This window comes from Xiphophorus couchianus, chromosome 6 (assembly GCF_001444195.1).
Source record: "Xiphophorus couchianus chromosome 6, X_couchianus-1.0, whole genome shotgun sequence".
Lineage (NCBI taxonomy): Eukaryota > Metazoa > Chordata > Actinopteri > Cyprinodontiformes > Poeciliidae > Xiphophorus > Xiphophorus couchianus.
The window spans coordinates 26,079,585-26,106,194 of NC_040233.1; the positions used below are offsets into that span (position 1 = coordinate 26,079,585).

The following is a 26,610-nucleotide window of genomic DNA, read 5'->3' on the forward strand; positions in this document are numbered from 1 at the left end:
TTTTACTTGAATATGGACTCTTTTTACTGCAAGGCAAGCAGTTTCAGGTTAATGTTATTTTAAGACAATTGCAAGACAATTTGTACATTAGTACAAATTGTGTACATCTACAAGTAATCCACAACCCTCTAATTGTCTTACAGCACCAAGTCTTTGGCTCCTCTTCATGCACATCTCCAGTTTGATAAATTGCTAGAGATGACCTCATGTCCATGCAGCTACTTTTCCCAAGACAGATCGTTGGCATAATCCATCACAAATGCAGCATAAAATCTCCCAACCACATCATCATTAAGGGCCAAAATTTGTAAGCTTTAAACACTCTATGGTGGCCTCTGGTGACTAAACTATGAAGTGCTGCTTGAACCTTCATGGCTGTCCAGATGGCTATTCTATTGGATATCGTTCAATAGTTGTGATGCTTTGAACATATATTTGTTGGGGTTAACAAATAATGTCTACTTGATTTAATTAGAAATTTAAGGTTTGCTTGTTTGATCGTGAGTGGCCTCAGTTTGCTTGTGATAAAGTGTAAAAGTTAACATACAAGAAAATCTAATAAGAGCCTGGGATTATGATTGTGCTATGAAGTCTCAGTCTAGTTGTACTTACATAGTTAACCTGTGGACAGGAACACTTATGACTATTAACCATACTGTACCTTTGGACTGACGGCCTCTGCAGCCTGTTCTGTCAAACCCACATTAAACTTGTGAACTATTCCTCAAAACTGTATCTGGAGGAATATTTAGAGTCTTTTTCAATCTTTTTATTTCTTTATTCTTGTTGATGGCAATTATATCTTCTTAGAACTCTGGACAAATCTCTTCATGTATTTTTAAAATGCCATGAAACACTACTGGCACTAGTCCAGGTATTTAAGCTATTCAATCACTAACACATGATGCAACTGCTGAACTGGTAACATCAGGTGGGACAGAAATCAAATATGATATACAGTTGTATTTTCATGTGAAAAATACAGTTCAGATGGCCAAAGAGTCCTAGGAAGGATTTATGTTTGATTTGAGATGATTCAAGAAAATCCAGAAAACAGGAGAACTGAACTCTGATCTTTTATTGTCTCATTTCTTCCACTGAAGCAAAAATTACTCATTAACTCACCATGCCTCTAAAATGTAAAGACTCTTTGCCACTCCTCCATATCTCTTTGCTACTCAGAGCTCAGTGAGTTTCTGTTTCAGAGAAACTGAAAGTGTTTGACAGTCACACTGAAGAGAGAAATGGCGCAGCAAGAAAATCAGCCTGACCGACTAAAATTCTCCTGTTCGATCTGTCTGGATCTACTGAAGGATCCAGTGACTCCTTCCTGTGGACACAGTTACTGTATGAACTGTATTGAAAGCTTCTGGGATGGAGAAGATCAGAAAGGAATCCACAGCTGCCCTCAGTGCAGGAAAACCTTCATATCAAGGCCTGTGCTGGAGAAAAACATCATGCTTGCTGATTTAATAGAAGAACTGAAGAAGACTGGACTCCAAGCTGCTCCTGCTGATCTCCGCTATGCTGGACATGAAGATGTGGCCTGTGATTTCTGCACTGGAAGAAAACTGAAAGCCATCAAGACCTGTTTAGTCTGTCTGGCCTCTTACTGTGAGAAACACCTTCAGCCTCATTATGATTCAGACACATTTAAGAAACACAAGCTGGTGGAGCCGTCCAAGAACCTCCAGGAGAACATCTGCTCTAAGCATGATGAGGTGATGAAGATGTTTTGCCGCACTGATCAGAAGTGTATTTGTTATCTCTGCTCTGTGGATGAACATAAAGGTCATGACACAGTGTCAGCTGCAGCAGAAAGGACTGAGAGGCAGAGAGAGCTGGAGGAGAGACGAGGAAACATCCAGCAGAGAATCCAGGACAGAGAGAAAGATGTGAAGCTGCTTCAACAGGAGGTGGAGGCCATCAATCACTCTGCTGATAAAACAGTGGAGGACAGTGAGAAGATCTTCACTGAGCTGATCCGTCTCCTCCAGAAAAGAAGCTCTGATGTGAAGCAGCAGATCAGATCCCAGCAGGAAACTGAAGTGAGTCGAGTCAAAGATGTTCAGGAGAAGCTGGAGCAGGAGATCACTGAGCTGAAGAGGAAAGACGCTGAGCTGGAGCAGCTCTCACACACAGAGGATCACAACCAGTTTCTCCTCAACTACCCCTCACTGCCAGCACTCAGTGAGTCTACACACTCATCCAGCATCAACATCCGTCCTCTGAGACACTTTGAGGACGTGGCAGCAGCTGTGTCAGAGCTCAGAGACAAACTACAGGACATCCTGAGAGACTCATGGACAAACATCTCACTGATGGTCACTAAGGTGGATGTTCTACTGTCAGAATCAGAATCAGAACCAGAACCAAAGAGCAGAGCTGGATTCTTAAAATATTCTTGTGAAATCACTTTGGATCCAAACACAGCACAAACACACCTGAAACTATCAGAAGGGAACAGGAAGGTGGTATTGATGGATCAACATCAGTCTTATTCCAGTCATCCAGACAGATTCACTCATTACTATCAGGTTCTGAGTAGAGAGAGTCTGACTGGATGTTGTTACTGGGAGGTGGAGTGGAGCGGAGGAGGAGTTTTCATAGCAGTTGCATACAAGAAAATCAGCAGAGCAGAAGGTGGACATAATTGTGGATTTGGAAATACTGACAAATCTTGGGCATTAAATTGTTTCCAATTTGGTTATCAGTTGGTTCACAACAGCATCTGGACCAACATCTCAGGTCCAGTTTCCTCCAGAGTGGGAGTGTACCTGGATCACAGAGCAGGTATTCTGTCCTTCTATAGAGTCTCTGAAACCATGACTCTGATCCACAGAGTCCAGACCAGATTCACTGAGCCGCTGCTGGCTGGAGTTTATGTTTATCACATTGGAGGCTCTGCAGAGTTCTGTAAACTCGTATAAAACAAATTACTTTCATTCAAGTTGTTTCTGACTTTTAATTCATAAACTCTTTACACTTTTTGTTTCATGTCTAAATTGCAAATAAATCTGCTGTCAGAGGCCTGTTCTAGATATGTTCTGTTATAATGCATTCCAGGACGTTATAAATTATTGGTAAACGTATTTCTATCATGTTTTGTTTGATCACATTTAGTTGCAACTTGACACATATGGAACTATGTTGAATATTTGTGGACTTGTCATTACCTCTTGTGTTGTGCTGTAAATTTTGTCTTAGGATGAACCTCACAAGAAAGTTGTTTCAGTTATTAATTTCTTTGGTCTGTAAAGATGAAATATCTTACATGTATTTTCTGTCATTCTAACAGTATTATGAGAAAATAAATGCTGTTTAAGATTCAAGTTGTTCTCAACTCCAACGCATTTAGTTAAAATTTAACATGTCAGTTTCAGCCTTTTATGTCCATATTCTCATTTAACTGAAATACAGATGATAATAACATTTGAAATCAGTTTGTCTGTTACTCAGACTCTCTTAAGATGATAAAGATTTTAAACTTGTCACACATTCAACTTAGAGTTATGAAACTGCTCAAGTTTCAGAAAAGAAAATGTATAGCTGTGTTGAAAACTGTTCAAAATTCACATGAATAATATCATAGTTGATTTCTAAATCAGTTCATCCCAACAAAATAATTTAACCCTTTCATGCATAGTAGTCACTACAGTGGCCAGCTATCTAAAAGCCATTTTCTTATGCTTCTTGTGGATTTTTATGTTATAAATGCACACAGACCACTGAAGTGGACACTAATGCATCATAAAATACACCATCAACTACTGGCCATCAGCTGCAAATGCAAATCAAGGTTCAGTTTTCTGATAAATTAACAGACATATTTTTTCCTCATAGTTCATAGTTTATTAGACAAATAAAAAACAAAAAGATCTTGAAAACATCTAAAATTATTTTATCTTGTTAAATTGTATTTTATTTTTTGTATTGTCTTCAGAATGGGACTCTACAAAAAAGTAACTGCAAGATTCAGTCAGATGCTCCACTGCCACAGTGTTGTGGGAACTTTTATCCAGGTTTTTAGAAAGTTTTTGTACCGTAATTTTACATTGAACAAACTCAATAAAACAGAGATTTTTAATGTTATTTGAAAAGTTAAAAATACAAAGAAGATTTCTGTGTAGTACTTTGGATAATAAGTATATTTTAGATATCCTAAACACAGTATAATTATTTTATAAAAATAATTCTTCATGTCTGTTAAACCACCATATTTTTCACAAATATTTCTTGAAACAAACACAACAGCTTAATATATAGAGTAAACATAAACAACCCAAAAACGTCACAAAACAGAATTATTTATGAAAGGATTAGAAACATTTCTGAAAGACTGTGCCCCATACATGTCCAAACAATGTCTGCATATTGCTGAACTTTGGCTGTTTTTGTTTTCTAAGAGAGAACAAATCAAGAGTTGACAGTTGGTGGTAGTAATGCACAATTTTCGTTATTGGCCAAAAATCATCAAAGAAGTAGAAGAAGCAGTCAAGAGTTGATGGCCTGCAGCTGCTGATGGAGCTTTTAAGCCTCAGATGTTTGGTACAGCTTCAGGCTGTGGCTGGAACCGTGGGAACGTTGGTAGTCTTGATCACGTGTGCTGTGGTTTTCTGGATGAATGGTTGGTATTATCTCTCTTTTTTACGGTTGGAGAGAACTTGTAACAATGTGCTGTTTAATAATTGTGCAGTTTGGTTTCTAAATGAAGATTATGGTTGGGTCTTACTCAAAGGGAGTGAAAGGTTATGTATTAAAATCTGCCTCTAAAAAAGTGAAAATATGTGCTTTTTACTTTTTTAAAAAAGTAAAAAGTAAATCTCCGGTTTGTGCCTGAGCCAAAGACTTGGGGCTGTAAGACAACTGCACATGGGGTGGTGGTTTATTTACGAGTGTTGTACTAACTCAGTATTTCTCTTTCAATTTGGTCTGAAGACATTAACCTCAAACCATTGGCATCTATCCAGTCAAAGAGGATAAAGACCTTAAGAAGTTCTATCCACTGTTACCAGCAAGCCACATCTTTCAGTTTCATGAAAAACATCTCTGACAATGAGGCTGTAAGCAAGTCAACTTGAATGTGGATCAAGAAATGTTCACTCTGTAAACCAATGCCTTCAACATAATCTACTGGGTTCTTGTGAGCCACACAGATCTTCAAGTGGACGAAAGCAGGGATCTTTTCAGATGAAACTCGCATCTCTGCAAAATTCTGAATAACGAAGCAGGGTTTATTCAGAAACCTCTGTGTTAAACATGCTCTGCAGACCACCAGTGGCCCACTGTTTGAAAAATCTGACTAGAAAAGTGACATTTACAAAAGTTAAACACCTTTTTCTACAATTCATTTAAGTCCTAATCGAGCAGCATCTTAAAACGAGCTTTGTAATGCAGGTCACATTTGAAAGCAAATCACCAATCGTTTTAGTTTTTTATTTTATTTTTTATTTTTACTGCTTGAGCGCAGTAAGGCTTTGTCAATCAGCAACGCCGCAGTTTATATATGTATGCCGGAAACATGCTTTTATTTTGAAAGCAGTTCATAACCGTGCTTACCGTAAAATGCTGTGAATGAGCGCAGTAACAACCGCCAGCCTTTCCTGACTGCGCAGCGCAGACTGAATTGTGTCGCACGATTCCAGGATTCCCGCATCACTGTGCGCCTGCAGCGTCACAAGATGAGTCCTGCCTCACGATGCGTGTGACTGTGGGTTTGTTATTTGGCCTCCATCACTGTAAGGGTGGAAGTGACACATCCGCACCGTGTGACAGCTTCTCCGTGGACGCTGAAGGTTGACGGGGTCTGCTGAGGATGCGCCCCGAGCGCACAGTTGATCTGTGTGGATGACGGGCTCCTCGGGGCCGCTTCAGCTCCTGGTTCAGCGCGGAAAGGATTATTTGTTTTTATACACCTGGAGGAGAAATGGGGAGCACGACCTCCTGCTGCGTATCTGGCAGCCCCAAGCTGCGGAGAAATGCCCACTCCAGGCTGGAGCCGTACCACCAGGAGTCGGATCTGAGCAGGGAGGAGACGGCGTGCAACCTCCAGCACATCAGCGACAGGGAAAACATCGACGGTAAATTTCTAGCCATACGTTTAGAATGCATGATGTATGCAGAATAATTGTTAGTATCCCAGAATCTTTAGAGTTACTATTTATTGTGGAATAATTATTATAAGATACAGAAAATAAAATGAAAACAGTTCCCAAATAATTTCAACATTACACTAAAGCAATTCATTATATTTATATAAGTATTAGTTGTTTCAAAGGCAAAACACACACTGTTTTCAAAATAATATGAAATAATAAATGAATAAATCTGTTCAATAACCCCAGAGGGAGAAAAATATCATCGCTCTCCTCATCCTATAGTAAAGACGGACATGGCCGCCAGTGCAGGTTTGAATACAGAGATGTTGCAGAAACATGCTGATCAGATCAGGGCACTCTTTGTGTTGGCCTTTGTTTTCAGTTTGTGCATGAAAGAAGCAGCAACTGTGCAACCCCCCTCACCTCCAACTCTAAGCCTCCACTGATACATGCTAATATGCGTTACAATTGAGCCATTCAGGATTGGGAATGCTCTGCTGAATGGATTGCCTTATCTGCAGTCAGTGATTTCATATACATGGAAGCTGTACGAGGCCTCCTGCGTCTAACAGAAATCTACTCCTTATTTTCACAACCCAAAAGAAAATGCAATGTTTTGGTTCTTGCAGTTGACGCTTGGTCATCTATTCTACTCTTATTCATATTATCCAAACAGTATTTTTCTTTTCAGCATTAAAAACTTCTGATCAGGGCTGCAGGATGTTTGGAAAATGTCTCCATTATTCTCACTGAGCTTTAGCATCCTGGTCACTGGAACCTAAATCTGGTGGAAATGTTGTCAGATAGTGAAAGTTAATCCAGCTCGACAAATATATATTTGGTAAGCAGTTTGAATGTATTAAATGCTGTAAGATGTTGACACAAAATGGGATGCAATTTGTACAAGTTTTCATTCAAGTTGTAAATTGCTGGTATTTGATGCACCTTTTTAGGTTTTGTTGCCCTTTTAAAAATGAGTGTTTGCTCAGTTGAGTACTTTAAATTGTGCTGTGAGTGCATGAACACTGTCCAGGGTGTGACCTGAGCTGATGCGGTTGGTCAGGAAGATCAAAATAAATGTCAGAGAAACATGAAATATCTGGAACATTTACTGTACAATGCCAGCATTTAGGTCTTCTTATCCCTTAAAGGACTGACTGAACACAGACTCACATCTGCTTTACATTGAGCACGCTTCTTTCTCCGGTGGCTGTCGTTGTGCTCTGTGTTTACTTGAGTGGAGAAGCTTCGGGTCGCATTACAGCCATTCTGATCAGCTGACTACCAGTGTCGTTACACCCAGAGACGGATTCAGCATCGCAAAATATAATGGATCATTTATTTTAAATAGAACATTTGATCAAATTAATAAAGATGTGAAAAATGTATTGCAATACATTTGATTTATTTTCCCATTTACATGTCTACATTTACAGTTTTGTCAGGCGTATTTATTGTTGTGTTTGTATTTTAGAGCTAATTTTATGTGAAAGAAAAGTTGTTAGTGATGAAATAGTTGAAGCTCTCAGCAGGAAACTGACTCCAATCATACAGACAGAGCTTCAGTGGTTTAAATGAAAGGATATGTACGTGTTAGAATGGCCTAGTTAAAGTCTAGACCTAAATACAATTGCCAGTCTGTGGCAAGACTGGTTACTCTCCCTCCAACCTGCCTCAGCTTGAGGGATTTCAGGAAGAAAAGTGGGAAAAACATGAGTTTTTAGATTTTTAAAACTTGTATCTAAATTTCCCTAATAGATGGAATTAGATGGTTCCACAAAGTATTAACTCAAAGACCTAAAATCATTAAAACATCTCAATGTACCATTTTACCTCCACTTCACAGTTATGTGCTGCTTTGAGTTGGTTTTCATGTAAAATCAAATAAAATACATTGATGTTTGTAGGTACCACGTCAAAAATGTTGAAAAGTTTAAGGTTTGAACTTTTCCAAGGCGTTTTTATCTTGCACTAGAACAGAGACAGAACCGCTAACTTCAGTGAGAACAATCAGCTCCTACCTAAGCCTCGCTATATAATGTAGTTCATAAACATCTATCTGAACAATATCAGCATGTATTGATCAGTCCTGTGTGCTTGCACAGAGCTTACTTCATACATTCTGCATGCTGTTTGTAGCAGCTGTTAACCTGAGTGCTTTGTCTTTATCAGGTTACGATTTCCTTTTTGCTTGGAAATCGTCCACCATTGCATTGTAGGATGGAAATATTTTTTGCTGTACTAAACATGTATTTGCTAAATATTTGCATAGTAATATGATTGAAAGGGTCAGCCGACTCCTCTGGGGAGGGATAAAGATGAGCCGTGCTGAGACGCAGTCTGTCTCAGTGAAGCGGGGACTGAAACCGGAGCGTATCTAATGTGCTCACTCTGTTATGAATTCACTGACAGTATGCGACGGAGATTACAGCTTTATTAGAATGTGCAGCTCCATATGAAAAAATGGGTCTCTGGGAGGCAGCAGGGATCCAGCTGGAGCAGACAGACGAGGCCTCCAGGGAGAAACCGGCGTCAAGAATTTACGCCTCAATTTAAAAGCCTTACAAGTCGGCTTTCAAGGCGTCACATGTTCCTTTTCCAGCCTTAATAAGAAATTGGTGGCATTTTAGTGCCACTGCTTTATAATACCGCACAATTGGCTCAATCATTTAAAACATTTTGACAAACTATAAGCTATTAAGTAGAATTAGAAGAATGAATTGAACCTGATAATTTTATTGGGTTCAGAAGTAAATCTCAGTAGTTGCTTTCTGTCTAACTTTATTATTTTCTCACTGCACTGTAGAGGAATTTAGGACTGCAGAATTCTCTTACAATCACATTTGAATCATTTTGAGTGCAGGACTGATTGATATTGAGCAGTTCACCTTGATAACAATAAACAGATGACAGCACTGACCCCAATGAAAAAGGAATATGACAGGACAGCATAATTACTTCACAGCATTGGATTGGCTTTTCACAATTATTTCTATTCCCACTTAAATGGACTTTAAAACTACAGCATCTGCAAATCAATGAAGAAAATTTGTGCTTTTAGTTGGTAAGAGTTATTGAACAAATCAGTGCTACTTAAGTTTAGAAGTATAAAACAACTTAGCTTCCAACAGTTGATGATGCGTTTTTTTGGAATGAGCTGCTTCTCCTCCTCAACCAGCTCTGCTGCGGCTCTGACATCTGAAATTTCCTCCAATTCTGTTTCAACCTCACCGTCTCTTTCACTTGTTACAGACTGGATGGAGTGAAGTCAGCGTCTTAAATAGCCTTGAGCAAAACAGACAAAAAACAACCTGTTTGTATTTTTATCAGTCCCAGCAAAGTGCTGATTTTCCAAATCATAACGCTTCCACTACCGTGCTGCAGGAGGAGCTTCTCATTTATCAAACAGACATTATTCTGGAAGTTTTGTGCTTCATTTGGATTCATCTTTCAAACCCAAGTAGTGCAACCACATTTTTTGAGAGAAAAAAAGTGTTTTCTTTTAACCCTTTCAAACAAACCCTTCATGTTCAGATTTCTTTCTTTTCATAAACTTTTACACTTTGCCTATAAAAGTCCTGTAAAAGCAGCAGAAGTGTACGTTGACTTTACTTTTACTTTATGTAACATCACAGAGCTGAAATGTTCTATCAAAAGAGTGAAGTTCAACCTCATAACATACAACTGAACATACCTGGAAAATATATAAAACTGTGTAGATGAAACAAAAACAAGACAAAATGACCTGTGGATGCATATAGGATCAGTTAAAAGAAGCTGTAATTTGTTTTACTTCTAAACATTTAATTCATAACCTGAAGGAAAACTGGGCCTGGTTTGGAAAATAAACAAACTTTTTGTTCATTTTGTTGATACCACATGATGTTTTTTTACTATATCTAACCCTGATTGAGGGGAATATACAGTATTTTCAGTATTATTCCTTCAACCTAGAGACATTGTCTCATCTATCCATCACTGCCACTAACAACTATGTTAATTTTTCTGCTTCAAATATTTTTTCTAAAACTAAGAGGTGGAAATTTGGCCGCACTTTTCAGAAGCCGTTGAGTTCAGAGCGATCCTGTCCCGTTTGGACAAGCTGTCATTCGTAAGGCGGATAATCAGCCACATGAGGATTATGCAGTTCAGGGAGTCATGGGAATCCTTCAGGGATACATTTGCAGAATATTTAATATTTTAAAAACCCAGAGATTTGAAATTTTAGTAACTGAAAACAACAAAACACATTATCTGAGAAAACGTTGATAAAGCCAAACGCAGCATTATGATTTTTGCTTTTTGTGGACATGTTTTTGTTTGGTGGTGTTTACGTTTAAAATAATGTTTCAATAAAAAAAACATCCATGTTAATTGAACAACAGAGTTATTATGTTTCTTCAGGGAGAGGCTTGTTGTGTGCGTAGCTGACCCTGTAGCATGTTGTGAATTTTGAGGACATGTGATTGCTGCAGCAGTGTGTCACTGACCTGAGATTTCAAAGCTGAACTGCTGTGGAAAAACGGTGAATCAAGAACGATGGTATTCGCTTTAGAGAATGAGTCGCCTTTGGCAGTACAGGTTTATTACTGACATTACTCTTTTAAAGCACAGCTTATGGGTTTTTATTTGTGAAAGAAACAAGGATACATACCTGGACAAAATTATTGGGTCACCCTTTAAATGACTGAATTCAGGTCTTATTACTCCAACACTGTGCAACTTTCTCCTACTACTCTCCTGTTAAGCATTTGCTCCAGTTTCTACTGCAGTTTATGTTATCTATTTTTTATCTTACTCATCTAACTCTTGTACTTATGGAGTATCATATTATCCATTTTTGCCATTCTGGTCTTTTTTAGCAACACCAGCGTAATATGAGCTGATTAATTAATGATCTTGTTGCTCATCATCTCTGACAGTAACTAATGTTTGCTGTAACATTGAAGTCACAGCCTCACTGAACTCGACCGAGCCGAACAGGCTGGAAGATTTCAAGTAAAATCTGATAAACTAACATTACAAACACAGCATTCTAGATAGAGACAGACGCCAACTCTGGAGGAGGAAGATGGATGTGGACGGCGAGAACAAGAGACAAAGTGGTCATATGATCTGCCTTATTTTCCACAAAGCTGACTGTGTTTTTCTGAGCCATCAGCTGATGCTCTCTAATTTAGGTACAGTATGAGGGGAGGAAGCGCTTTGCACTGCACAGTTCCTCCAGTCAGCCTCTGTGTCGGGAATGTTGCTCAGGTATTAGCTGGAGATTGTTGATGCACCAGGTATTGGACAAGGTCAGCAACCTTTACAATCCAGAGACATTTTTTCCCCTCACTTCCGAGTAAAATGTGTCCAAAGCTGCAAAACCTACATGACAAACAAAAACCTCTGAAAACATCTCAAGTTTTATGCCTGCAATTTATTTCATTGTCATAAATCCTCTGTTTTAAAATATATTTTTATATATTAACATTCTTCTTTGACTCAAAGAGCAATGTAATTTGACATCAAGAGAATTAATATTTTTTTTATTTTTACACTGACATGATATTATGAACTCATGTTATACAGTGTCAGATTTTATTTTCAAGTTTATATGATGGACAGAAAATACTAGGAAATTAATAGAAAATATGAAATCAATTACATTTTTTAACTGAGATTTATTTTATATTTTGTCAGGACTGATCTAAGAGCTGAGATATAAACTTTATCTGTTGTAATCAGCTCTTTCTTGTCTTTCTTGCATTCTTAGCATTTCTTCATTTTTTTTTTTGCTAAATATTTGAGTCAGAGGCATTAAACCCTTTATTAGGATTTTGTTTTTAAACCTTCAACACTTTTTCCCCTCTAAGGGGGGAAAAACATGAAACAGAATGTGATATTGATGAACAAAGACTGGTTTTTACATGTAACAGCATGTTGTTAAAATAAAGAGGACTTTAATCTTGAAACATCTGATCTGACAGCTTCTAACAAGCATTAAACAAAATCTTCTTTCAGTTCAATATTCATTTTAATTGAAAGTAAATGAGTATATTCATCATCACATACTGAGATACCTTAATATTTAATTTGGTTATATATATATATACTGTATATTATTAGTTCTGCCTTAAAGTATAAAATATAGTGGATGTTTGTATCAGTTCTTGTAGAAACAGTTTTCCCAAATGTACCTTTGTAAAAAGGTCTATAATGTTTGCTTAGTGTTATATTAGACTGTATTAATGGAAACATTTTCGTGTGCAGTGTGTTATCAGTGCCTTCACAGGCAGCTCTCCTCTCCTCTCCAGCCGTTTTGGGGTCATGTGGAGGTCATGTGACAATCATTGGGGATGATTTTGTCAAAGAAAATCTTCAAGATTTCCAACGGTTAAGCTAATAGTTCTTTGGAAAAGAACCCCGATATGCAGAAATGTTGTTCAGTCTATCAAGCCCCGTTTTTTGTTTTCTTCTAGATTTATTTTAATAAAAAGGAACAAGTTGTGTCATTATGAGAGTATTCTGGTACCAAATGTCCAAAGATCCAACTGTAGTCCATCCTTTGAATTCATGAGACTTTTTTATGCCTGAATGATTGCTACTGAATAAATGATCTCAGCTGTACTGGTTACTGTACATTTAGCATTAGTACCATTTAAATGGGTCCAGTTTCTCCTCCGAAATGAAGCCATTAAAGATCAGCATGCATGACTGAACAGGAAGCGCGTTCCCTGACTGCATGGGAGCGAAGCATTGTTCATGCTGCCGCGGATTCCAACAATAACGCAGAGATCACATTCACAGCAGAGAACCCTGCAGATCTCACAGGCATTCTGTAATTAACTTCATAAAATAAAATAAAAATATCACTATTCTAACTGTAATCTGGGTATTTTTATTTATTACCTGTAAGCTTATCTAAAGATTTCAGAAAAATTCTGATATTTTTGAAGAATAGAACAACAAAAAATGTATTTGAAATATTTCTTATAATGAAGCTTTTGTGGTCATTACAAACAAACAAAAGGTTTGGCTTGTTTTTTTTGTTTTTAAAAAGAATTTATAAGATCTAAATATATAATTTATAAAAAAAAATTGCAGTAATACTACCATGAATGAAATCATATTAATGCAGTGCATTGAGGTTGTTACAGCGAATATAGTCACCGTAAATGAAAATACAGTCATAGAACTGTAAATAAAAACGTTAATGAAAGTTGCTTTGTAATTCAAAAAAACATATGAATAGTGCAGAAACATTAACTCCATAAAGCACATTTCACTAATAAGCACACATTTTATGAAAAGGTTGAAGTCTCAAAATGACACAGAGGCAAGAACAAAATATTCAGCCAATAACCAGGTTTTTAACAGATGGAGAAGACATAAGTTGAAGAGTTAAGGCTACACCTTTAATCTCGTTTTGGTAAATGAGGTTTTTTTTCTCTGGGCTTTCAGGTCTTTGTTCTCTCAAGCACCTTGAAGAAAACAAAGGATTTTCCTCCTTTGTTCCTTGACTTAGATAAGAAAATCTTTGAAACCCTGAAGGCTATTTGTCTTCAGGACCAAAGAAAGAAAAGACCTGAGAAATAAATGGGATTAACCTGCTTATGGTAACTGATCGCAGCATTTGAGAATGTGCTGCAGATTACTCCAGCAGCACTCACCAAGAACATTATAATTTCACAGCTTAGAAACTTTTTGATTTGAAAGACGGTTTTAAACAAACGTTGTAAACACTGCAGCACCGTGGAACTGGAGCTGATCTCTGCAGAGCAGGGAGGACTTGTTGTTCGTTCATTATTCAGGAACAGGAAGGCAGAGAGGCAGGCTCTCCTGGTGACGGGTTTCAGTTCGCCACAGCGAAGCTCTGTTCTCCGTTAAAGTTTACTTCAGGTGATGAGTATCGCGTGTCAGCAGTGACTTGAGACGCTGTAAACTCTGGGAGCTCCCTGATGGATTCTGAAATGTTTTCTGGACTTTCAGGCTGAAGCTGCTACAGATCCACAAAATAACCGGAGTAAACATAAATAGCAGTTTGAAAATGATGATGATTTCATTTATTAAGAGAAACAAGCTATTCAAACCAACCTGGTCTAATTAAAAAACAATCAATTTCAAATCAGAAAATCAGAAAAATCAGAAATTAACTATGATTAACAATTTTTTTTTTGTGGAAAGTTGAGTTTAATTTCACAAATTATACAGCAACCTGATGACTGCTGGACCTTTAAAATAAAGAAATGACTTGAACAGAACCGATATAAAAATATGAAGCACGCTATAGAAAACAAAAAAAGGAAAATCTATTATATTTATTAACATAGAAAGGGTTAAAAAAAATAAACATGTGTCAATGTTTGGGATTCCAGCAAACCTCAGTGAGATCCACAAATAGAGAAAACATAAAACAAATGAATCTTTACAGCAGAGACTGAAATTACAACAAAGTGAGCACAACTCCAAAAAATGAGAGTATTTGAAAGGACAACAAAAAATAAGGACAACCAGAACTCTGAAATATTCGTAAAATATAATTGTCTTCAACTTATAGATCTCAGATAAACAATGTATCTGGATAGAAATTGAATGACATCTGAACCAATCAGAGATAAACTGGGAAATAACAGTAGTGAAATTCATTTTAGCTCTCTCTAAAATGCTTAGTATTACATAAAGGGGCAAAGCTATGTATCATTTTAGCATGCTAAGTACTGCTAACTGCTAATACCACAAGGTTTGCACATGTATGTCTAAATAAATAAAGGTATGTTCTTTTCTGCTTCTGACTTTTTGTCTGTTGCTACACAAATCACAAAGTTTTCTCACTTCCACGTATTGATAATTTCAACATTACTGATGTTAATGTAGCCAAAAGTGGGATAAATTTGCTTCTCCACAATGAAGACGCAAATACATTTTTAAGTTTTATGATATGCCATATCTGATTTTGAAGCGTTTTAGATGTTTATGATTGTCCTTAACTTATCTCAGCTTGATTATTTTATTTGATTATAGAGTTGAACATGGAGTACAACCCATCAGACCATCCTCGGGCCAGCACTATATTCTTGAGCAAATCTCATAATGACGGTAAGCAGCCTGTTTTTCTTAATGATATTTTTCTTAATTATATTGAAGGTAATTTAATGACTATTTGTAAATGGGCTTTCAGGAGGTTATTCATCTCATGTAGTTTTCCAAACTGTTTTCTGTTTTTTTAAAACATATCTAGAAATAAGTGACAGAATTTCGTCCTGCTCGTCACTTTTCAGAAAATCTCCAAATACGTCCACTAGAGGGCATTTTAAACAAAAACATGCTGTGAAAACTTTTCTGTTAATTAAATACCTGAATGTATAAAAAATATGCAATCATTATACACAATAAAAAATGTTCTTACATGTATGTTTAATTGATTTTCATAATTCTAACATTTAAAATTTTTTTGTCTGAAGATATTAATTTATTTATTACAAATTTAAACAATCACATGATTTTTCTCTGATTTTAGAAGTTAATAACCAGTTAAAGAGAGAAAACAACAGTTTATTTCTGACAACCTCAATGTGTAAAAATATTTTTTTGCAGACTTTCAACAGATGGCTACTTACAGAGAAATTCAAGACATTTTTGAAACTGAAATTGTTTTAATATTGCAGACATATTATTGTACTGGTGTAAGCTTATCTTGAGTAAAAATATGATTTCAGTGGTATTTAGTTTGCACAAAAATTATTAACATGATGCAGTTGCTTTTATTTAAAACAGAAAGCAGCTGTTATTTCTTCTGCTGCTTAAATAAAATAACATATTTGTTATAAATCTGTTTGTAACATCCTTTCAAGTGTTGATGTCTGAGGTGCAGAAAGTTTAAGTTTGTTGGTTTTCTTGTTTTTCAGATGTGATTTACAGGAATGGTGAGTCCTGTGATTTCATCTCCCTCTAGTGGCCGGACCCTCTCACTGCGCTGCTGGTGTTCATCTGCAGCTTCTAACACTTTGCGCAACATTTTTTGTGATTTGCAGTTAACAGTGTTGATTTCTTTTTTTGGTTTGGCTTCCTGTTCTAAGAGCATGCTGTGCAGGTTGATAACTTTCGGCATTTGCATGTTGCTTACTGCAACTTACAGCGAGTTATAATCATAAATCATTTTTCTGTTCTCATTTTTGTCCATTTTTCATTTTTACAGTGCGAGAAAAACGAAAGAGCCAATTCATCAATAATGTGAGTGCAGAGTAAAAGCTAAATTAAGTTGTTGATTAATTTTAATGCAACTCTTGCTGTTAAAAATAATGTTGCACATCACTGTCACCCAGAATCTGTCATGCTTCATGTGGGTCAGACAAAACAACGGCCGCTGTAATCCAGTCTTTCTCTCTCTCTCTCTCTCTGTGTGTGTGTGTGTGTGTGTGTGTGTTTTTGTAGCATGGCAGTCTGAGGAGAAAATACAGCTCCTGCTCAACCATCTTCCTGGACGACAACACAGTCAGCCAGCCCAACCTCAAATACACCATCAAATGGTTGGAACATGAAAACTGTGCACTTATAGCAAAAATATTTCTGTTTTCTAGCTAATCATTGACTTTTCTCTTTTCTTTTGCTTTCATAGTGTTGCTTTAGCGATTTACTACCATATAAAAAACAGGTGAGGACCCTGACGGCCATCATCTGTCCACTTGATGCCCAGCAGACTGTTGATGCTTAGATTAGTTTATTTTGCACTGTTGGGACATGATTGTATACTTTTCAAAGTAACCTCATGTTATATCAATGCACCAAGCGAGATGTAAAATTTTAGATTAAGGATTATTGTTGCTTTTTGTCACTTGAAATTTCTGAAACTGAACTGAATCTGAAGCGTTTTGTTTTTTTTGACTTTCTGTTGTTGCTTGACATCTCTTAAGTTAAACATGAATTGAAGTCCAAAACTTCAAAATAAATAATTTTTTTTTCCAATTGCAGAGACACAAATGGAGGCATGCTGCTGGATATCTTTGATGAAAAGCTTCATCCTCTCTCAGTGAGTGATTTTATTCTTTTGCTTGCTAATGTTAGATTGTGATCTTGTTTCCATGGTTTCCATACACAATGCTGTGATATGAAAAGTTCATATCACTTGAACTTTTGATTTTTTAAGGTAAATTGTGTGGAATGTTTTGTTAGTAGGTTTATTTATAGGATTATTAAAGAGTTTATTTAATCTGAGGGTAAACTCTTCAATAATTATTGAAGTCTTCATGGATTTTGGAGCCAGCTCTCATATTTAATTAAACTATATCCTGCAGTGTAAGAGCTTTAGAGTCACTAACAATGTCCTTTTCTCATTTCTGTCTGTGTTTTGCTTCGTCTCTTCCAGAAAACAGAGGTTCCGCTGGACTACAACCAGCATGACCCGGAGCAGAAGCAGATCTACCGCTTCGTCAGAACCCTGTTCAGCGCTGCTCAGCTCACAGCTGAATGTGCCATCGTCACACTGGTGAGATTTCTGGTCATACTGCAAACATACGCAATTTGTTTCTTAATATAAAACAAAATGTGGAAAATTACTTCCACCGGTCTTTGCGTTAAATGTGCATTCATTTTTTTGCAATGGTTCTTAGTAGTAGAAGGAGGAATTCAGCACAGAGTGAATGAATACTTGCAAAATTATTCAAGCATAAAATTGCACGAGTAAAAGAATTTTCTTGTTTGCATTGATTTGGTTCTGCAGGTGTACCTGGAGAGACTGCTCACTTATGCAGAGATTGATATCTGTCCTGGAAACTGGAAAAGGATTGTTCTGGGCGCCATTCTGCTCGCCTCAAAGGTCTGGGATGACCAAGCTGTCTGGAACGTCGACTACTGTCAGATCCTCAAGGACATAACTGTGGAAGACATGTGAGTCAGCTCTGCCTGCACGCTTTGGTTCGATTGAAAAGGACCAGATTCGAGTGCAAGTTGCACAGAGAGCATCGAGAGGCTTTAATAGCGAAGAAAGCAGAATTTAGAAACAGTTTAGCATAATCAGAAAATAGTGACAGGTTTCAAGCTTTCAGTTTTTGGAAGATGTTGCCAATGCAGACTGGATAAGTTGGATGGATGTAAATAAAATAAAGTAAAAAAGCCCAACATATACCTGATTTATTTGCATGCAAGCGCAAGCAGTGCAGTATATTAACTTTAAGAATCTCTGTTTTTTCTGTAAATGTGCAAAACTCACCACAGCTCAAAATCACACCATGTAAAATTAAGCAATTATTTATTTAACTTTAAATGTGAACAATTTATGTAAAAGAAATTCCTCCATGGCTGGAGAACACTGCGTCTGACCGAACCGTTCAGATCTGTTTCCCAACATTCAGGCGTTTGTGTGGCAGTTTTTTAGTTCAAAATCTTTTCTTACGCCAAAAATATTCTACATTTAGTAATTCAGGAATAAGATCAATGTTTTATGTTTTTGTTTTTTTTTTTAAATCAGGAATGAACTGGAGCGCCAGTTTCTGGAACTGCTACAGTTCAACATCAACGTTCCATCTAGCGTCTACGCCAAGTACTACTTTGACCTGCGATCGCTCTCAGAGTCCAACAACCTGAGCTTCCCGCTGGAGCCGCTCAGCAGGGAAAAGGCCCAGAAGTTGGAGGTGGGGACGTTTTCATCCAGAAGGAAACTACCTGTTTTCATCAGAACGTTTCCTTTACAATAGTTTTATTATCCTACTGTAGTTATTTTAAGACGGCTTTTGGGGAATTTCTTAAATCTGGTGGGATCAAAGAATAAAAATTGGTTTCTCTTTATTCAAACTTTGTTACAGTATTTAACCTAAATGTGGCATGTGACGCTTTACCAAGTAAATTGTTTTGTTTTCATTGAAGTCTGTTGTAGAAAGAAGATTTTTTTTCCTTCTTCTGATGTTTATTATTAGGAAACAGAAAGAGCACAATTAAATTAATCAAAGAAATGAGGGAGCTTTCAGTCCTCTATGCAATGTGGTAATACATTCCAGCAGCAGCTAATTTTTTCTTAAACTATTCCCATTATTTAATGACTAATTATCCAAGTTACATTTTTTATTGGAAGCCCTCGTAAAGATGTGCAAAAATCCTTAAAGTCAACCAATATTTTAGGTTATTTTTGCAGAAGCATTCTTTGACAATGTGTTTCATTTAAATTTATTTATTCAGTACAAGCCGGAAAAGGGTAGAGTGCCTTCTCCGGGTCAGGGGGGGTGTCCTGCCCCAAGTGGAGGAGTTTAAGTATCTCGGGATCTTGTTCACGAATGGGGGAAGAAGGGAGCGGGAGATCGACAGGCGGATTGGCGCAGCGTCTGCTGTCAAGCGGGCGCTGTACCGGTCCGTCGTGGTGAAGAGAGAGCTGAGCCAAAAAGCGAAGCTCTCGATTTACCGGTCGATCTACGTTCCCACCCTCATCTATGGTCATGAGCTTTGGGTCATGACCGAAAGAACGAGATCGCGGATACAAGCGGCCGAAATGGGTTTTCTCCGTAGGGTGGCTGGGCTCTCCCTTAGAGATAGGGTGAGAAGCTCAGTCATCCGGGAGGGACTCAGAGTAGAGCCGCTGCTCCTTCACATCGAGAGGAGCCAGTTGAGGTGGCTTGGGCATCTGGTCAGGATGCCTCCTGGACGCCTCCCTGGTGAGGTGTTCCGGGCACGTCCCACCGGGAGGAGGCCCCGGGGAAGACCCAGGACACGCTGGAGGGACTATGTCTCTCGGCTGGCCTGGGAACGCCTCGGGATTCCCCCGGAGGAGCTGGAAGAAGTGGCTGGGGAGAGGGAAGTCTGGGCCTCCCTTCTGAAGCTGCTACCCCCGCGACCCGACCTCGGATAAGCGGAAGAAGATGGATGGATGGATTCAGTACAACTTATTTTTTATAATATCACAGGCAAAAATTCTGAATTGTTATTTCTTGGGGGTATGAATGACACGGCATCTTACACAAAAAAATTGGGACTTTCAGCAGGAAACAATCCATGTGGGTCTGGTGGGATACAAAGGAGAAAATGTGCAAATAAATCTTGTGCCTACTGTTCAATGGTCGGTGTGTGTGTGTGTGTAGGCGTGGGAGTGTGTGTGTTTTAAAAACATTTTTTTTTTACTGCATATTTTTACTCCTTTCCTCAGCTTTAGGTGTCTTATTGGTTGCTACAAGTTACAGAAGACGATTAGGGCCACTGGAAAAAAAACCCTATGAATCTTTTGTCAGAATTTGGACTTTAATCTCTGATTTTTTTATTTTTCACTGGCCCTAGTCCTCAGCTGTAGCAAATCATAAAGACAGAACAGAAAAAACATGGATTCTTAGTTACATTTCTACAAAATAACCTCAGTGGCTTAACAGAAAGATTATTATGACGAAACGTATGTTCTGCTATACCAAAAACAAAACTCTCTCATCCTGACTGGATTTTTTCCCCTCTTTCCAAAGGCCATTTCCAGACTATGTGACGACAAATACAAAGACATCCGGAGAGCAGCCAGGAAACGCTCGGCCAGCATGGACAACCTGTGTGGGAGACGATGGGTTCCTGCAATCCTCTCCTAACCACTGATCACCGTCCAGGAGCCTCGTGGAACTGACTGGACCACATGCGTCAAACCTTTTGGCTCCTTTGGATCCTCAGTCCAGAACTTGATGGAACATCAGCACCAGCTGGTGAAGGTCACACCTTAAAAAGTGGATCTATGTGCAACATGAACACTGGATTTGGAAGATAAGACTCCAGAGAAGTTTCTACCTAAACACGATGCCTTCGTAGTGCCTCGACTTGTCTACTGACTGGGAAAATGCAGGAATTTTGGAGTTTTCTTTCACCTGTGAAAAGACGAAAAGCTTTGGACCAAGTCCTGGGTGAGGAGACGCCTTGAGACGTTTCAGGACATGAGTTTGTGAAACATCTGCTCATGTTTCTAGGCTTCTCCTGCATTTGTCTTAAGATATACGTCTAATACGATCTTTTATTCAGACAACTGTACAAAGATTATCATTTATTTTGCTCTACAATTCAAACATTAGCCTAGTATGGAGCTTTTTACTTATTTATTTCCTTTTGATAGTACTCCAAACAATGAGTACCTTCTGGAAGGTTTACAGTAGTTCTGGTGTACCTCTTAATACTCAGGTAGAACATTAAATATGTCGATTCCCTGTGATGCTCCATATTTTAAATATAAGGACGGGAACATTTTGAAGTAGCTCAGACTGTACATAGAAGATGCCAGGAATAATAAAATTAGTAATAATGTTCATTCAGACATGAGTGACAGTTTGTTCTTTTGGGGTCAATTTCAGTTAAGCAATAGCAGGAAAGTTTTTTTTCTAAATAGTATTTATAACATAAAATTTATCTTTTCCCCCCAATTATCAGTATTACTATGATCTTCATGTCAATTTTAACATGTTTTTCACAGTGGACTACAGGACACCTCACTCTTATTTGCTTCATTAAGTATTAATGTTAATACTTAATATTAAAAGTAAAACCATTTTGTCGGGACTCTTTGTGTCCATAAAGATCTTTCTGTTACGTTTTCTCTCTGGAAGAAAAATGAGGACAGCTTCAGTTCAGATCTAAAGAACTTCTCTCTGTGAGGTTATAAAAATGTCTTACCAGAAAAAAATGACATTTTTCTTGAGCTATAAATTTGCTTAGCAACTCCTTTTCAGATCAAATAATATCTAATTTGATTTATTTTGTGAAATTTTCTCAAAGGCTTGATTCTGTGCCGACAGGTCAGCTGATACTTTGGATGTTGAAAAGTTAACTTTAGCTCACATTTTCTTTAAAGACAATTCAGATTTTTTTGAAGTAAGGCGTTAACATGGAGAATTATAGAGACGCCTAATTTTATTGAGGTCCGTTTAAGAGAAAATGTCTACCATTGAAATAACCCAAATGTTTTTAGTTGATAATGTTGTGAATTTTTCATATTGTTATATTTCTGCATCAGACAGTTATGCTGACTGCTTATGCAGAGCTAAACTTATTGTTGCCACAGACAAATTAGCAACTTAGCTGCGTTTTATTTGTGCAACAAAGAAAAAAGTGAACATAAATTATTAAGAATTTATGAGAATTGAATTCCTGTTCCAGAATTTCTGTTAAAGATATTCATAAAGCTCAACAAAACCTAAAATTAAAAACAACAACAACAACAAAAAAACAAAAACAAAAAAGAACTTTTGATGTAATAGAAACTTTCATGAAAGAAATGATCAAATTTGGTGACGTCATAAAGTTGAGGAAGATGAACCTCAACAACAAATTGCACAGTAAACAAATCAGCAGCATTTTTTTCTAGCCTTTTGTTTTATTTTTGTTTATGTTACTGCAGTCCTCAAATAACCAATGAAACATAAAACATCTTTTTAAAGCAACTCGAAACTCCAATGAAACATTTGACAGGAGAAAAAAAAACATTAGAAGAGGAACAAGAGTAATCCGAGGAATTTATTTTTATTTATTCAGTATTACATGCTATACCTCCAATTCATTTGAACAGTTTCCAGTCTTTGCTCAGTGACTCTTATCATCTGTTACATTAAAAATAAGTTTTACTGACAGTTAATGGATTCCTGTTTTTACCGCCGGGTGAGAGAAATATATTTTTGTTCTAAAACCTCAACAAATGGTGCAAACAAAACTGTTTCCTGTTTTACATGGTTAAACAAAACGATCATAATTTTTTTTTTTTTTTACAAAAAAAGGAAATAAAATTTCATAAACTGTAGCAACCAAAGACTTTTCTTTATCGGATATAATTTAGACCCTTTTGAGACATCAAATGTACTTTTTCCCCCAGAAAAACAAACACCTTCATACTGTGTTAAATTATCCATACTGTCAGCATTAAGCAACATTTTTGTGTTCAATTAGCACAAATATATATTGTTTCTTTTGAATTAGTCTGATTATTAAGCTAGTAATGCATTTATTTATTTTATGACTTATCTTTGTACAGTTTATAAAGAGTACAGATTCTCAGAAAAGGTTGTTGTAAATTATTTATGGTTTTGTTGATTTGTGTTTTGTAATAAAAGAAGATACTCTTGTTTAGTAAATGTGAGTCATTGATGCTGATTTGTGCATTTTTAACAACTTTAGGACCAGACAGCCTGTGTTTGTTTTACAAAGCATTTTTCTATTATTTTTCAGTTCCTATACATATTGCTTATTATACATGCAAAAAAGTAAAATTGTTGCTAGTTTAACGTGGAACGACTTTTCAAACAATTTGAAGTCTAACATGCTACAAAAAAGTCAAGGTTATTCCAGGAAAACATTTCCTGTCAAAGAGAAAACAGAAGAAGAACCCAAAGCTCAGACTTTGAAGTCTTAACGTGTGAAATGTTGAAGGTCATTGTGGGATTATTTTAAAAACATTACATGCATACTCTGCAGCTTTACCTCAAGAATTATCAGAAAGAAACCTCTCTACTAAAGCCAAGTTGCAATTCAGATTCTTAGTTATCTGAATACGTATGTGTGAAAACACTCCACCAGTAAAGTAATGATTTCCAGAACAAAGTGTTAACGGTCAACAATATTTTGTTGTGCTGGTTTCTTTACTTTCATCTGTAAAGTATCTGACAGTTGCGGCTCATCCAAAATTTCAGCTTCTCTTTTTGTAAATTTTGCAATTAGAAAAAACAGTGACAGAGTCAAATCAGTCAGCTGGCTGAAAAATAATAATAAAAAAGATTTAAAGGTGTGTTCAGTAATGAAATGTTTTGATCGGCAGGAATGTTTGTTTGGTTTGTAGATTGGAGAGCGGTTTGACAGTACAGCAGCCTCTCTGCTCAGCTGTTGTCTGGATAACTGAATGTCTGCTGCAACAGACACCCTGACCTGACCTTTGACCTTTCACATGACCACCTGAAGACCCCGAGATGGACAGATTCAGGTCAGAAAGGCTCAAATTACACAAAGACTTCTTCCTTCTAGGATTTATCCTCAGCTTAGCATAAAAGCAGACCTTTGCCTTTTGACTTATGAATGTCAGAAAGTAATCGACGGAGGATTATTAAAAGGATCACATTACTACAAGTTAATTTATGAAGAAGAGTTTTCTTAATTTAGGCATCAGTCGGTGTCCACTTTTCTTTAACCTCCCCAAAAAACAATTATTTTTATTTTTTCACACTGAGAAACAAACAAGCACTTTGTGTTAAAGTGAGACGTCTTGTTTGCACACAAACTTTGTTCTTGTTCCTTTTCTGTCAGCCACTTGGAGGTAAAGCAAACAGTGTTGTGTATACTGTTACTTTAAATCATTTGAAATGCACAAGCATATATTTATTCTTCCTTTAAGTATTGGTATCAAAAACTTTTTGTTGTGAAAAAATACATTTGGAAATGTCTTTTCTTGCACCTCATTGTGTTATTTTGAAATATTTACTCATTTACTATTTACTCATTTTTTAAATTTCATATTGTAGGACACCAGAATTTGCACATAATTTTGTTTCTGTGTGTTTTAATACATATTGTTCTGCTCATTTATGCAGATGTTATGATCAGACACTGACTCAGCCTTTGTACCAAGTTCATTTTACTTTTATTTGTTAAGCTTTTGGATAATTTCTTTTTAATTGTACTTGATTAATGGCATATTGAAGTAAAGCTACACTTGAATTCCAATTTAGGCTAATCTACCCACTTTATTTATTTTATATTTTTACTGTAAGTTCTAAGTCACTTATTATTTTCATTTGCAGGAAAATTGTAGCTTATACTGCCACCTCGTGGCCGGTTTGCCAATAGACGCTGTTAAACTTAGAATTACTTTTATTTTGTAACGATTTAAAACAAACACGTGTATCAGATAAATAAACAAATTATACATACAGAAATTTTGCATAAAAGAAAAAAGTTCAATTAATAAGAATGATTACATTTAAAATAAAAGTAATAATAAAACTACCCATACAAAGGGGTAAAATTAGGTTGTTGAACTCACATTTAAACAATTTTATGCTGTTAACAATCCTATCATGTACTAGTGAATGATGACAAAAATAAGTTATATATTTTTAAAAATCTTGACGTGTCAGATATCCAACTCTGAAACCAAAAGCTTCATTTGTGAGTTATGTTCTGGACGTCGATACATCAATCTTCCTCCCAGCTGGAGGTAATCCAACCTGCATCATCCTGAGGTGCAACAGCACGCTCTGATGTCATGAGTCAGGGAAGAAGGAGATTGGAAAAATGGAAAGGAAAGAGAACATCAGCAACCGGCAGCACATCAGAGAGGATGTCAAAGGCATCCAGAGTATCGATCCCACAGCATGCTCCTCACCTCCGAGGCTGACAGGTGGGATAAACGGCCAGATGGAGGCCTGGGTGGTCCCTGGTGCTTTCAGCTCACAGGATAAAATCCATGTTGTCTTCCCTTGATGTTCAAGATGGAGGCGTAGCAGTGGGACCAGCAGAGTAATTGAGGAGCGTTGTGTTGATGAATACTGAATAGTTTTCAGTTATTGTGTTAACTGAGATTGAATTGTTTCCCTTTAGGGACCTTTTGGCTGCACTGCAGGCAATGAGGCTAAATTTGATTATACTTAAACAGACAAAAAAGAGAGTATTTCAGCAGAACCTGTGGGCTTTTCCTTTCCTGCACCTGAGGGATAACTAAACTCCAGAATGAACTACTTTTGAAACAGTTATGACAAATATAAGCTGTTGCATATGTCTAATCAGGACATTAGGCACAGCTTGCATATCTGGGAAGCCTTAGAGATAAATAAGGTCTTAACTTTTTATTTGTAGGTACAAGGAGAACTGCATAAAATCTGGATTCTTCTCAGTGAATCATATTCATATTTTCCAGCAGGAAAGCATCAGTCAGGTGGTTTTTAGTGCAGGACTCAACCAGCGATATTATAATATCAAACAGCTCCTTTTCATCTAACGGGAGACATTTGCAATCTAACAAAACGCTTGATGCAAAATGTAAGTCTAAAATAAAAACAAGAAAAAATCAGTTTTGTTTTACAGTGAAAATCAAAATGTCACCATTCCTCCCCTGACATATAAAGTCATACTTGTCCACCTCTTGGTGGCGCTAGCTGCTAAACAACGATGGCCACTTTATCAAATAGGGTTAAATAGTTTGGTGCCACATGCAGGATATTAATCACAGTTATTTTCTGCTGCTCAGTGAGATAAAGCGATTAGTGAGTTATATTTACTCTGTTGTGTTTATTTACACATTACCTACTGTCGGTGTAGGTAACACTTTGTTTTAAATGCTTTTCTTTGTGAAAAAGTGAGATTTGCAAATCAGTGTTTTTTATTCCCTAATATGTTTTTCTTTTTTCTTGCTTACCATTTTAATCACTTTGAAATGTCAGGATTTGCTCAGATTCTTTCTATTTTTATCAGTCTGCATCATTTCTAAATTTTAAGGAATTTTTTCGTAAGACTACTTTTTACTTCTACTTAAGTATTGCTACTTTATTAAAGTAAAACTCGGTTATGATTATGATAAATTATGATAAGTTCTGGTTCTGCTCTGCATCCC

At 36.9% G+C, this 26,610-nt stretch overlaps 2 protein-coding genes across 2 annotated transcripts; both read left to right on the forward strand.

Moving 5' to 3' along the window:
• The first annotated feature begins 1,209 nt into the window (after positions 1 to 1,209).
• On the forward strand, positions 1,210 to 3,193 carry LOC114145959 (tripartite motif-containing protein 16-like). The gene has a single exon (XM_028019655.1). It carries the CDS (start codon positions 1,245 to 1,247, stop codon positions 2,928 to 2,930), a length of 1,686 nt encoding a protein of 561 aa, XP_027875456.1. The 5' UTR covers positions 1,210 to 1,244; the 3' UTR covers positions 2,931 to 3,193.
• A 2,358-nt stretch (positions 3,194 to 5,551) lies between these two features.
• Positions 5,552 to 24,445, forward strand: LOC114147095 (cyclin-Y-like). The gene is made up of 11 exons (XM_028021642.1): positions 5,552 to 6,080; positions 15,105 to 15,179; positions 15,989 to 16,006; positions 16,279 to 16,313; positions 16,515 to 16,609; positions 16,699 to 16,734; positions 17,052 to 17,109; positions 17,446 to 17,565; positions 17,800 to 17,966; positions 18,547 to 18,709; positions 20,513 to 24,445. Exons 1-11 carry the CDS (start codon positions 5,927 to 5,929, stop codon positions 20,627 to 20,629), a joined length of 1,038 nt encoding a protein of 345 aa, XP_027877443.1. The 5' UTR covers positions 5,552 to 5,926; the 3' UTR covers positions 20,630 to 24,445.
• The last annotated feature ends 2,165 nt before the right edge of the window (positions 24,446 to 26,610 follow it).

Excerpts from the sequence above, each read along its gene's own strand:
- LOC114145959 (XM_028019655.1), top strand. The coding sequence starts at position 1,245 with ATGGCGCAGCAAGAAAATCAGCCTGACCGACTAAAATTCTCCTGTTCG.
- LOC114147095 (XM_028021642.1), top strand. The coding sequence starts at position 5,927 with ATGGGGAGCACGACCTCCTGCTGCGTATCTGGCAGCCCCAAGCTGCGG. Across the intron at positions 16,314-16,514 it reads AGAGCCAATTCATCAATAAT|CATGGCAGTCTGAGGAGAAA; the intron begins GTGAGTGCAGAG and ends GTGTTTTTGTAG. Across the intron at positions 17,967-18,546 it reads GACATAACTGTGGAAGACAT|GAATGAACTGGAGCGCCAGT; the intron begins GTGAGTCAGCTC and ends TTTTTAAATCAG.